Source organism: Armigeres subalbatus, unplaced genomic scaffold, assembly GCF_024139115.2.
Source record: "Armigeres subalbatus isolate Guangzhou_Male unplaced genomic scaffold, GZ_Asu_2 Contig1783, whole genome shotgun sequence".
Classification (NCBI taxonomy): Eukaryota; Metazoa; Arthropoda; class Insecta; order Diptera; family Culicidae; genus Armigeres; species Armigeres subalbatus.
This window is the reverse complement of record NW_026942598.1, coordinates 26,783-41,080: the sequence shown is the minus strand read 5'-3', so window position 1 is coordinate 41,080 and position 14,298 is coordinate 26,783. Positions and strand designations below refer to the sequence as shown.

General features: G+C 37.7%; 1 protein-coding gene across 1 annotated transcript; it reads right to left on the bottom strand.

The window, feature by feature from the left end:
* Positions 1–3,345: 3,345 nt before the first annotated feature.
* Positions 3,346–9,383, bottom strand: LOC134203325 (NKAP family protein CG6066-like). The gene is made up of 3 exons (XM_062678203.1): positions 9,244–9,383; positions 4,000–4,410; positions 3,346–3,769 (listed from the first exon to the last, which is right to left on the bottom strand). The coding sequence occupies exons 2-3, from the start codon at positions 4,395–4,397 to the stop codon at positions 3,598–3,600; spliced, it is 570 nt and encodes a 189-aa protein (XP_062534187.1). The 5' UTR covers positions 4,398–4,410; positions 9,244–9,383; the 3' UTR covers positions 3,346–3,597.
* Between the last annotated feature and the right edge of the window lie 4,915 nt (positions 9,384–14,298).

Genomic DNA, 14,298 nt, shown 5'->3' with positions numbered 1-14,298 from the left:
CACTATGCTAGATTGGGATCTTATACAATTCAGTGGATTTTCTACTTTGAGCGTCCTGATAGCAACAATGAGCGGGTTTTAGTCCTTCTGAAAACTGAATTATTCAATGCATAAATTGACCTCTATCGGGTTTACTATTAATATTCATAAATTTCTCACATTAGTACTTAGAGTATACGGGTTGAGTTGTCGCTGCTATAGCGACGAATGCCTGCGGCAATGTAATGTTTACCTACATCAATTCAAAGGAAAATATAACTATATGGTCGAATTCAATTTCACGCATCAGATTGTGAAGTTGTTTGAACAGTATGCTGCCCATGATCGCATAAATGTAACACTCGTATTTTTGTTTATTTTGTAAAAAGCCTGTGAATCGTTCAGAAAGCTTAATTTACTGCATCTTATCCCACAATAATAAAATAGGCTTTACTATCTTGCTTATCGGTGGTAAGCGTGAAATGATTGAATTTGTGAAAAGGATTGACAAACGATTTAGAAAATCAACCAATATGCAAATGTTACATTTATGCGATCATGGGCAGTATGGTGGTAGCGGTATTCAATCCAATAATACTGGAAACCACACACAAAAAAATCGTTGGTAAAATTAATAAAACGTTGGTAAAGTTAAGAAAATTAGTTAGTGATTTTCAGTAGAAAGTATGAAACTGTTAAATCTACAAGTCCAAGAATGTCACTTCGGTAAGAACTGTGACAAGAGTTGAGTTTTCAAAATAACACTTTCCTCTCAATTTCGAATTAACAGTATAGCTTTCAAAAAAACAAGTAATGTGCGCTTTCAATTTAAGTGTAGTATGTCATATTAAAACTTCACGTATTGTAAATTGAATTTTCCGTTTTCGTTTTATTTGATATTTTTATTCACGAATACTATTTTTGTAAACATATTACAAATCATTATACACATTTTATACACATTATAAAACAATTGCTAGCTTACCGTCACTCCGCATTTCCAAGCACGGTGTTGAATCATCGCCTCGCTCCGTTCGATCTGATCATCAGCCGCTCAATGTCCTGCATTTCGTGGCAACGTTCACAGAAGCCCGCACTGTACTCCATAACCTCTTTCGGTGTTTGCCCTCCACCTTCAATGCCATTCCGACTGATTAGTTGGTTTTGACTTTTGAACTGACTGAAGTCTTGTTTGTTCCAGTAGGTGAAGCCTTGCGTCAGCAGCGATTCTTTCCCGAGAAGCTCCTAATCTCTGAGCGGGTCCGCTTTGTGGATATTATGTTGTTCCTTGCTTGCTTCCATGCCCAGGTCCGGATTCTTAGGGACAATTGGTTGCTTCGGAGGAAGGGGAGCAATCGATACTTTGGGTTCGTAGATTCGACCTGCTTGGCGGCTTGCTCTGCGGTTTGCTTTTCATCTTTCTGCAACATATGGTCGAAAACGCGATTGATGCTGAATCGAATGATGTTCAACATGATTTTGTTGTCCACAAAACGCCTTTGTTGAATAATCAATTTAACCACTTGATTAATAACTTGATTTTCGCACGTTTTGACCTACTTTTTGGCAGCACCCTCTTCTATACTTCCGATTTCAGGAGCAAGAAAGGCTTCAATACCACATGGAAACGTTCAATCATTTTGATGCATTCATTAGCGTCGAACCAGGAGTCAAAATCATTTCCGATGTTGAAAATATCCGGCAACAGAAAATTCAGCAAAGCCCACAACTCATGCAAATTTTTCTGCCTTCCTTTCAGGCGACCTCAACATCCTCAAAATTTCCGAAAGCCTTGATTTTTCATTCTTGATACGACGATAGGCATTGGAACTACCGAGGAACGAGATGCGGACCGCGACGACGTTGAAGGGCAAGGAGTTGTAGAAGACGTGCGTTGCAACGGTGGCAGTTTAGGTTGCCCAAAAAGAGCATCCAACAACGAGAGAACTGGCGTTTGAACGGCGTGCCGTTGACGTGGATTAACTACCGTGCTTTTACGAGGCGGTCTTTTCGGTTTTCCGACAGATGGGCTAGTTGACCATTTCAATGCGATGTGTTTTAGAATGCGCTTAAAGTAGAAAAGAAATAAAATTATTTTCGAGAACATAAAAAAAAATATCTAATTTACGATTACCTTTTTTGATTTGGGTGCCTGTTCTTTTTAATGCGAACCAGATTTTCTTTTTAATGCGAACGTCTTGATTTTGTCAAGTGTTTAGCATAGTTTTTTGTGATGACATCGAGGCAGATGTTGCAGGTAGTAATTCTGGTTCAGATTCAACAACCGGTTGATTGACATCTTGAGGGTTCAGAACTTTAGAATCTTCAGATATTCGAAGAATATCACTTTCTGTTTCGATTTTTTTCTGTATTTGCAATGCCTCGTCGTCCTGAGTTTCCTGATGAGATTCCACAATTTCTTTGGGCTCCATTTTGATTACTACTTCATCATCATCTATTACGATAACCTATTGCTTTCTTGATTCAATTGCAAAATTTTCAGTAGAGTTGTTGAAATCACCTGACGTGAATTGTAATCGGAAAGGATCGCAACCATCCCACAGATTTTGATGTAAATTGACGTCGTTGTCATCGGACTCTTCTACATGTACCCAGCGGATCGATTAAAACTGTTTCTATCTAGAACGACCGTAGGTTCATTTCGGTGCTTTCACAATTTCCTAAATCCACTCCAACTCATCTGATTGCTGCGTGCTCAACTCGGTAGTTTTCTCAGTACAAGCTACTTCATCAAAATGTCCAACATTCTCACTTTGTTTTGGACTCGAGCAATTTGGTTCCGGCAAGTTCTCGGCTAGGTCAGCTTCATGCAGTTCTTGAATCACGCTAGTCACGCTTTTCACTTGATGAACAGGAGTGCGAACATCGGGTCCGAGTTTGGCAGTAAATTGTCATCCGCAGTGTCCATGACGGTAGATGCGTCGATTACTCTCGATTGGATGCTCTCTAACGAAGGTGTGGCGTCAACTGGGGTAAAGTTTTGTGACTCAACTACAATGACCGGAATTGCATCTTCGAAGTCAGTTTGATCTGAACAATTATGCAATTCGATTTTGCAGATTGGAGTTGTGTTGTTGTGTTTCCATATTTTATCATTAGGATCGCCGATACTGGTACCAATCGCAGTAGTCGATACGCTTTTATTTGCTTCATGATACGTTGTCTTATCCAAAGGCTCTGAAATGGAAGTACCGTGACCTGCCCTAATTCCGCGTATCGCCTAATACCGTGGTTATTATAAAAAATAAGAAGCTGGCTATCGTGGACATCACATTATTTGGTGAAATGTTCAAACATAATATGTTTGAACATTTCAACAAATAATAATAATTATGTCCATGATAGCCAGGTTATGATTTTTGATGAAAACCACGGTTTTAGGCGATGCGCGGAATTATATTTTTTGCACGATGCACGGTATTATATTTTTAATTGTCCATAGGTCCATATTATTTAAAAACAGTAATATAAAAGATAACCCAAAGGTGGCGGCAGCACTACGAAGGGCATCTGAATGGCGATGTGGCAGAAAATAAGTATGGTGACGAACCTGAGAGCACGCGCGCAGTTAAGTTAATACTGTTAACGCTAAACTACTCAACGCTTGTCATTGGCTAGTTTAGCGCTGATCATCTCCTTGAACTGTGACAGGATCTTGTTTTCCCGCTTCTGACGTTCTTCCTTGCTGAACATGACCAGCGCTCGTTTTTTGTCCGCAGAATAGATTTGATTTTCCTTACGAATACGGACCGCCTCCATACGACGATGTCTGAAAAAAAAAAGAAAAATTATGTTATTCATTATCTTTTAAATTGTTCATCCATATAAAGAAGAAAATCATGGCAAAAGTAAAAGATAGCCGAAGCGAGAATAGAAGAACAAAAAATAATAAAACTAAAAAAGAACGAAAAGCTTAATGGAAAAGCAGCGCATTAATGAAAGTACATATACGAAAATTAGTAAAACGACAGAATGATTAAAAAAAGTGATAAAACTTACCTGCTACCGCTCATCACGTATCCAAAGTCCTCAAAGTTGACAATCTCGTCCGATGTAAGCCCGATTTCACCACGCCGCGGAATTCGCTTGTACTCGGTCACATAGGCGGCCATCGCGGCACCCTCACCAGGCAGCAGTGCCCGACCAAAGTCCTTCTGGCTTAGATTACGGCTGGTTTTGATCGGTCCCACGACGCCATCGCCCAGTTCCTCGTCCGCACCACCACTACCCATGCAAGTTCCGGCTCTGGCTTCCGCTTTGCTACCCGACTTTTCGACCCACTCCTCTTCCTCCTCGTTGTTGTCCGATGATGACGAATCCGCGGATGATGAGGAAGATACCTTCTTTTTCTTCTTAATATGCTTATTCTTTTTGCGGTTCTTCTTATTGGATTTCATGAATGGCAATGCACTATGGTCCAGGATTCAGATTTACGCGGAAAGATGCATTTTACGCCAAAACTATATTTTTTAGAAAAAACTGGTGTTCTACAAAATTGTTCGAAGTAGTAAGGCCATCATTATGCTTCTACCAAAAAATAGGGTGGCCTATCATATAAAAAAAAATAGTGAATATTTTTTTTATTTCTCAGAATATTGACATGTTATGTTCTACAAAGTTGTAGCGCAGCTTATTCCAATTAATTTTGCTAAGAAAACTTTTTCTGTAGCTCTTAAGTTGGCTGATTTAGAGCATTTTTACCTAATTGGATTAGGGTGTACCTCAAAAAACTGTATTTTTAATCTACTTTTTTTGTTTTACATTTCTCGAAAAAGTCGTCTTCAGGTGACTTTTAGAGCTCAAAAAAATGCAACTTTTGATGGGTAAATATGCTCAATATCTTTTTCCGATCAAAAGTTATAATCGTTTTTCTGTCAAAATTACATTTTTTTCATAAGTTGGTATCTCCGGTTAGGGCAGACCAAAAAAATATATTTACGCAGCATTTGAAAGAGAAATTGATATTCTTTATTATGTCAGAAAATTGGGGATATGTTATTTTTTTATCTCAAGTTTTATCAATTTTACTAAAATCATGTTTTTTCAAATAAATTGATATAACTCGACAACGGAAGAAGATACAGACGATATTCTTATAGCAAAACACGCGTTTTAAAAAGCCTCAAAAGTTTTCAGAAGGTGACTTCCGTAAAAAATAAAAAATGAAATGAGCAGATCATAAATATTCTTTTTTGAGGGACACCCTAATCCTGGTAAGTAAAATTACTCTAAACAAGTGAGCTTAAGAGCTACATAAAAAGTTTATATGGCAAAGTTGATGGGAAAAAGCTGCGCTACAACTTTGTAGAACATTTTATGTCAATTTTCCGCAAAATAAAAAAAAAAAAAATTTTACCTTTTTATAAAATGGCCCACCCTATTTCTCAGTAACTCTATAATAAGGGCCCAAGTATCCAGAACAACTTTGTAGAACAAATTTTGTTTCTTAAAAGTATGCTTCAGACCGAAAATGCATCTTTTCTTGTAAATCTTGCAATACAATGATAAAATTTATAAAAAGTGTTAAAGCTGTAGATTTTTTTTTTACGAATGTCATCTTCTGAAGACTTTTGGGGTTTTTCAAAACGCGTGTTTTGCTATAAGAATATCGTCTGTATCTTCTTCCGTTGTCGAGTTATATTAATTTATTTGAAAAAACATGATTTTAGTAAAATTGATATAACTTGAGATAAAAAAATAACATATCCCCAATTTTTTGACATAATAAAGAATATTAATTTCTCTTTCAAATGCTGTTTGAATATATTTTTTTGGTTTGCCCTAACCGGAGATATCAACTTATGAAAAAAATGTAATTTTGACAGAAAAACGATTTTAACTTTTGATCGGAAAAAGATATTGAGCATATTCACCCATCAAAAGTTGCATTTTTTTGAGTTCTAAAAGTCACCTGAAGACGACTTTTTCGAGAAATGTAAAACAAAAAAAGTAGGCCAAAAATACAGTTTTTTTGAGGTACACCCTAATCCAATTAGGTAAAATTGATCTAAATCAGCCAATTTAAGAGCCACAGAAAAAGTTTTTTTAGCAAAATTGATTGGAATAAGCTACGCTACAACATTGTAAAACATAACATGTCAATATTCTGAGAAATAAAAAAAATATTTTCTAATTTTTTTTATATGATGGGCCACCCTATTTTTTGGTAGAACCATAATGATGGCCTTACTACTTCGAACAATTTTGTAGAACAACAGTTTTTTCTAAAAAATATAGTTTTGGCGTAAAATGCATCTTTCCGCGTAAATCTGAATCCTGGACCATAGTGCAATGGCTGGAAAAAAAGGTGAAAGGTTCGAAAGTTGTTCCAATTTTGAAGCCGGACAAAAATCTAGCGGAGGCTTCTAGTTATCTCCCAATCAGTTTGCTTTCTTCAATAAGCAAATGTTTGAAAAGATTATTTTAAATAGAATGATGGTTCATATTAATGACAATTCTATTTTTGCTGATGAGCAATTTGGTTTTCGCCATGGGCATTCAACCACTCATCAGTTATTAAGAGTTACGAACTTAATTCGGCTCAACAAATCTAAAGGATATTCGACTGGAGTTGCTCTTCTTGATATAGAGAAAGCATTTGACAGTGTTTGGCATGAAGGTTTGATTGTAAAATTGATGAATTTTAATTTTCCTCTGTACATTATTAAACTGATCCAAAATTATTTATCAGATCGCTCACTGCATGTAAACTATCAGAATTCTAAATCTGATACATTACCTGTTAGAGCTGGTGTTCCCCAAGGCAGCATACTGGGGCCCATATTGTATAACATTTTTACTTCTGACTTACCTGATTTACCACCAGGGTGTCAAAAATCTTTGTTTGCAGATGACACTGGTCTCTCAGCCAAAGGGCGAAGCCTTCGTGTCATTTGTAGTAGATTGCAAAAAAGTTTGGATATTTTCTCCACTTACTTGCAAAAATGGAAAATTTCCCCGAATGCTTCCAAAGCTCAGCTTATAATTTTCCCACATAAGCCGAGAGCTTCTTATTTGAAACCTTCTAGCAGACATATTGTCACTATGAATGGGGTTCCAATTGATTGGTCTAGCGAAGCTAAATATTTCGGACTTCTGCTAGATCAAAAATTAACTTTTAAAAATCACATTGAAGGCCTCCAAGCCAAATGTAACAAATATATTAAGTGTCAGACACTTATAAACTGAAAATCAAAACTTTGTCTTAAGAACAAACTTTTGATTTACAAACAAATTTTTAGACCAGCCATGTTGTATGCTGTGCCAATATGGACTACATTGCTGCAATACCAGAAAGAAGGCACTTCAGAGGATTCAAACTAAAATTTTGAAAATGATTCTGAAGTTGCCTCCGTGGTATAGTACTAATCTGCCGTGAATCGCATATTTGTCCCATATGAATAGGAAACCCAGCAAAGATGGGACAGATATGCGATTCACGGCAGTAATGAACTTCATAGAATTTCTAATATTGAGACATTGCAACAAATGTCCAACAAAATAATTTCGAATTTTAGACAAAAATCGTTGCAATCTCCTATTGCAACGATTAGCTCCTTGTACCCTTAGTATAAATTAGGTTAAGTTTAGTTTAGGTAGAAAACATTGTAATTCCTACATGGTTTAATTCAACCAGACAAAATATCCTAACTGCCAGAGGCAATTGAAATGAATTAATAATAACTAAAAGCGTAACATAGCAAATAAGGATGATAGTGTTAAGAAAACACGGAACACCTAGTCTAAGAGATAAATGCATGTATTAGATAATTAGCAATTAAAATACGTTAAAAAACGGATACTTGCAGCTTTTTCACTCTAGCTGATGTCAGATAGACAACAGTTCCCAGGCTACAATAACAGCTAAGCACGCAACCCTTACCTGGCGATCGATTGTTATCGGCAGCCCGTGGAAGCGGGATTATTGACTCAAAAGGATTCCATTCTAAATCTCAAAAGGATTGCTTTATCCAAAAAAGAGTTCATTTAGAACGAAAATGATTCCAATCGGAATCCCAAAAAGATTCAAAAAGAGAATTTCAAAAAGATTTCAAAATCTCGGATGAATTTCTTTTGGACCTCAAAACCTGAATCTCAAAAGAATTCCATTTCAAATCCCAAAAAAAATTCAAAATGATTCCATTCGGAATATTGAAAGGATTCTATTCAAAATCTCGAATGGATTCCTTTCGGACCTCAATTCTGAATCTCAAGAAAATGATTGCATTCGGAATCCAAACATGATTCTACCAGAAATATCAAAAAGATTCTACACAAAATCTCAAAGTACTCCATTCGAAATCCCAAAAGGATTTCATTCAAAATCTCAGAAAGATTCCATTCGAAATCTCAGAAGGATTTCGTTCGGAACCTAAAAAAATGTTTTTTTGAACTCAAAAGAATTTGGAACTTCAAAAGGATTCTGTTCAAAATCTCGAAAGGATTCCTGTCGGACCACAAAAGGATTCCATTCTGAATCTCAAAAGGATTGCATTCGGAATCTCAAAACGATTCCATTTAGAATTATAAAATGATTTCATTAGGAATATCAGAAGGATTCTTTTCAAAATCTCGAATGAATTTCTTTCGGACCTCTAAAGGAGTTCATTCAGAATATTAAAAACAATTCCATTCGGTATCCCAACAGGATTCTACTAGGAATATCAAACAAACGGATTCTACTTAAAATCTCAAAACGATAGCATACGGAGTCTCAAAAGGATTCCATTCGCAATCTCAGAAAGAATCCATTCGAAATTTTAAAAGGATTTCGTTTGGAATCTCAAAAGAATTCCATTCGGACTCCCAAAAAAAATTCCATTTGGAATTTAAAAGGATTCCATTCAGATAAAGGATTCATTTTGAAATCCCAAAAAGATTCCATACGGAATCTCATAAAGATTCCATACGGAATCTCATAAAGATTCCATACGGAATCTCATAAAGATTCCATTCGGTATCTCAAGATGATTTCAATCCTAATCTTAGACGGATTTTGTTCGGAATCTAAAAAATTTCATTCGGCAATCAAAAGACTGGTTCATTTGGAATCCTAATAGAATTCCATTTGGAATCCAGTTATTAGCAGGCCTAACTGGTTTGCGACCTTTTGGTAAACCGGAAGATTGGCCATTTGTCTCATAACAATCTATCGTTCCCGTTCCTTCTTTTCCGACTCGACATCTTGTTCATCTACGATAGACATATAAATTTCCTCCAGCAGTTGCCCTCCAGCATACATACCTTCGTCGCCACCATCAACTTTAACTTAAATTTCGGTCGCTGTTCCGTAATGTTCGCATCATCACCTTCCAAGATAGCAATCAGATTGTGGTCTTCCAGTTCTTTAGTAGCATGCGTCGCCGCCGGAATCTCGCTACTTAGGATCAAGCCTGTAGGAATCTCAATCGATCCACTAGACTAGAATTGAAGACCCGGGAATCTGATGCAATTGTAAAGTAGAAACATCACCATTCGGAATCTCAAAAGGATTTCATTCAGATAAAGGATTCCTTTGGAATCCCAAAAAGGACCCCATTCGAAATCCCAAGTTCAAGTATTTCTTACCTGCTGTTTGTGACTGCATACGTAGAATATTATATATCGATACGTCGAGAACCGGACAGAAGCTGGTGCATTCATGGAAGGTCACTAACACGCTGGCTGTTTGCGGTGGAATCGGACCTGGGGACCTAAACATTCGGGAAAACTGGAGAAACATCGCTCAAGACCGACGGTTATAGAGCCAAGCATAGCTGCATCGGTGATGTGGCCAACCAAGTGTCCATGTACTCATATAATCGGGAAAGGATTCCAGTTCGATTAAGGTCACTAGTCGTGGTAATTGTCCTTGTTGCTGTATGACACTTTGGGTTTCTTCAATCACGCTTTGCAGGCTAGAATAGGTAAATACAAATCAATAAACGGTGGTCACATCTGACATCATGATATATTATTTCAAAAACCAAAAAAGAAAAGCACAACTACACAAAGCTACAGATATTTCCCTACATTAATCCCATTCCAAACAGAGGCTTTATATGCAACTAGCGGCAAGTGCTTTTTTTTATAATAAACGGTTCATTAATTTATGCATTAAAAAAAACAAAATGTTTTCTGTTTTCTGTGATTTTTTTCATCAAATGCTGTGTCTGGTTGTCTAAGGTTGTCACTGGTTTTGTTTTCTGCATCTGATAGTAAAAAAGAATTGAAGTGTCAAATATTTTATTTTTTGTGCGTGCTGCGTCTGGTTGGCTAGTCACCGGACAGACAAACAGGGCTATTATATAGTATAAAAAAATATATACAAGGCTATTATATATAGTATATGTACATTTTCTTCTTATTGGCATTACATCCCCCATTATGGGACATTGCCGCCTAGCAGGTTAGTGTTCATTAAACACTTCCACAGTTATTGACTGTGAGGTTTCTAAGCCAAGTCACCATTTCACCATGAGGCTAACACGATGATACTTTTATGCCCTGGGAAGTCGAGACAATTTGTTATGCAATGTTAGCGATATCAAATATGTTATTAAAACTCAACTGTTATCTCTTCTGTTTAATACAATTAATGAAAATTCAACATAATGGTTCAATTGCCATTCCAAAATGCAATCTGTCGGGAATTCCTGTTGAGGGCCTTTTACAAATTACGTAACGCTGAAGGGGGAGGGAGGGGGTCAAGCCGAGCGTTACGATCCATACAAAAAAATAATAAACCCACCATTCAAAAAGTGTTACGAGGGGGAGGGTAGGGGTCCAAAATCACAAAATTTAGCGTTACGTAATTTTAGAAAGACCCTTGGCTTTATTTGTACGCGCTGTGAAAAATAAAAACATATCTGATCAGACTCACCATTGGCTGCAGGTACCAGAAAATCCACGGTATATTCTTCGTCCCACTCCAAAAATCGCAAAACATCGGTTTCGGGAGAACATTCTCGTCCTGTTAGACCGTTTCTTCGACTGGATTCCGCTTCATCTCTTCCATCTAGGAATTCCGACTTCTTCCGGGAATCATCAAGTCGTTTTCTGTAGATTCCAATAAATGCTCCAGGCCACACTTCAAATCTAGGATGTTTTCCCAAATAGTTAGGATTGTGGTCAGCATTTCCAGATGAAATTGGAATTTGGACAAACTGCTTTGGACAACTTCGAGCGGCTGCTGATCCATTTATTTCAAGATGTCATGTTCCTTCTCCATGCAAACCAACAACGTTCAGTTTAGCACGAGATGTTCCGTGATTGCGTCCTCCTTTAATTGGGATAATGTCATAGCCACAAAATGTGCTGACTCGTACGGTCCTCTCGCACAGGCCAGTGGAACTTTGATACCGTTTTCAAACATTTTAGTTCGCAACGCTACCCATTACAGTCGATAATTGTGTAAATTTGATGAGTCGTTGTTTCCAGCGCCAGTTCAAATATCAGATATTCCTTGTTGCTACCACCTGCATCAGCTCCGATTTCAAAGTATTCCATATATCGTCCAAGTGTTTTTCATATCCGGTATGTCAAACGCTCCGCAATATTTTTTCTGGAAATATGGACCATTTTATAGTAGGTATATCAACATACTATCATTCGCTCACTAGTAGGTAGATATGTGTTATTGAAAAAACATAGAATATGATTCCAAGTTTTACTTTAGTCAGCTTAAGAAAACTTTTCTCTGTATCTGTATCTCTGTCAAACGCAATGCAGCGGAACGGTGACAGAAACGGCAAGATCTGACAGTTAGCCCATATAGTTTTCTGTCCAATTTGCCGTTTCCGTCACCGTTCCGCTGGCATTGCGTTTGAGGCTTATAAGGGTGCACTACTTACCAGCAATCGTAACTAATCCATCTTGGCCACCAGCAACTGATTGTATTTGGCACGTTCATCCTTCGCTTGGCTCTGACAAGGAAAGTTCAAAAACCAGTAGCTGGAAAGTTTGACGTCCGAACCACGCGGGAGGTGTTTAATAGAGGCAAGTGTCAACACCCTACAGAATAGCTGGAATTACCTAATGGTTTTTCAACCGGTCACAGTCGTCGCAGTAGTATGTGTTGTCTGTGTCTCGGACAACAAGTCGGATGAAAGATTTTTATGAACCATAGAAAGCAACTGAGTAGCTTTCATACGAATAACGGGGTCTTCGTGGTTTAACGCAGGGCACAGTTCTTCATCAAACACTGAGATGTCTGGTTTTTTGCCAGTAACCTCTGTAAAAATATACAAAATATGGGAGCTCGATTAAAACAATAACAAATAGATAGATTAGGGTCTGTTCAAATATTACGTAACGCAGTAGGAGGTGGGGGGTTGTTTAATTTTTGTTACGATTTGTTACGCAAAATGAGGGGGTGGTGGTTCCTCGGGTGGTCCTTTAAGATTTTGTTACGCGTAACAAATTAATTGCATAGAGAAAAAATATTTTAAAATATTTTTAAATTTTGCGTAACAAAAATCAAACAACCCCCCACCCCCTATTGTGTTACGTAATATTTGAACAGACCCTAAGACATTATTTTTTCAAAGTTGGCATTCCTAAAGGTAGCGAAACGTTTTGCCTTTCTCGTACAACAAAGTTAAAATTGAAAGGCTATCATTTCACTCCGAAGACGTGCTTTTTATAGAAGGCTCGTGTTATATTAAAAGTTAAAGCTAATAATAGACCCATAGTGTTTATTAAAAGTTAGTTTTAGCGAAAGCTGGACATCGTTAAGGATGGAGATCTTTCAAGTCGGTCCTTTGCACCACTCGGGGTGTACAGGACCCTTATACTAATGACACACTGATGGTATTCGTACCATGGTACAAGTTGTACCACAGGTGTGTCACCTTGTACCATGCTGGTACAACGTGGAAAACCATGGTACAATATGTACTAGGGTACATAACCGTGGTATACCACGGTCCTTGTACCAGCAGTGTGTCTTTAGTATTAAGTAAGTAAGTAAATACTAGGAGTATCGAAAGAAAAATCAATTTTACCTTACCATTTTCTGTTCTACCGCGAGGTGGCACTGAAACGCAGATTGTTTTCTTGCTCCTAATAGTTCAATTATTATAGTTTGTCCTTCGTTTCTCTCTATCGGCACCGATTTGGGATTGTTCCACGTTCGTTGTACCAATCGACTTTTTCTCCAGCAAATGGTTCGGTATCTCCTGGCTGGCTTCCATTAGAATTGAATTGCACACTTGATCATTTTCAGGGATTCGCGGGAGGAATTTTACTTGAATAGCCTCGAGAATAACCTTTTCACTGAAAATTAACTCTTGTTAGTATCTCCGTGCTGTTTGTTCGGTAAACGGCTTCGCATCTTCTACATGCGTTCGCTATCGATTCACAGCTTCTCGCAGCTACACTAGTGGCAGAGTCAAACGTTTTTTTCAGGGATGCTGTTTTTGTCAACCTATGGAATAGAGAAACGTGAGTTAAAACATTAGAACATTTTCGCGACTAACAATACATATGAGACTCCGATTTTAAAAATCCCGTATGAAATTTAAAACGAATTGTAATTAAAAATTAAACGAGAAAAATGGAATCAGCGAAAAAAGTCAATGTTTACGTTTGAGACTTTCGCCCTTATGAAACAACAATGTCGTATCTTTCCATGACGTTGAACTCAAATTTCCTTACTGCTTAATATTAGGTGCTCTCAGATACATATTCAATCATAGAGTACTTACGTGTCAGGATCGTTCGGAAATCCATAAAATGAAACCGTATCTCCGGTTCGGCTTCCGCAGCCGTGCACCACACATTTTTTGCACATTTTTCATTTTTCGGTGACGATGATAAGAACGAACGGCGAACCAGGTTCCGGTCAACTAAATCCTTACCGTTTTTATTAATGGAAGCGGCTCTTATTACTTCACTCTGCACAAAGAAACATTTTCGATACGGATTATTATTTATGCACGATGCAAAACCGAAACGACGACGCAAGGTGAGGGAGAAAAACAAACAGACAAACTGTCAAAACACTCAAAACGTCGAGAGGGGTAAGTCAGCGCTCGTAAAATATTTATGTAATGTAATTCGTCACCCACGAGGGGTATTTTCTTTAAAATAAAGAAGAAGACATGGTGCCCGATTTTCTGATGGCTTTGTACCGGACATTTCGGTCTATGTATTCGTCAATGGTGCGGTGGTGCCGTAATGCCTTCAGGTATGGCCATATACACATCTTCTTCCAGCTCATCGTCGTCAACTTCGTTTTCACCCTCGTCGTCATCATCGTCAGTCAGAATGTCATCTTGTTGAGCCACGAGTGGCTGATTGGTTTGAACAGACCGCACC

What these genes read in the sequence shown, in the direction of transcription:
- LOC134203325 (XM_062678203.1), bottom strand. Translation starts at nt 4,397, where the DNA reads ATGAAATCCAATAAGAAGAACCGCAAAAAGAATAAGCATATTAAGAAG. An exon ending in TACGTGATGAGCGGTAGCAG is followed by an intron (nt 3,770 to 3,999) that starts GTAAGTTTTATC and finishes TTTTTTTTTCAG; the next exon opens with ACATCGTCGTATGGAGGCGG.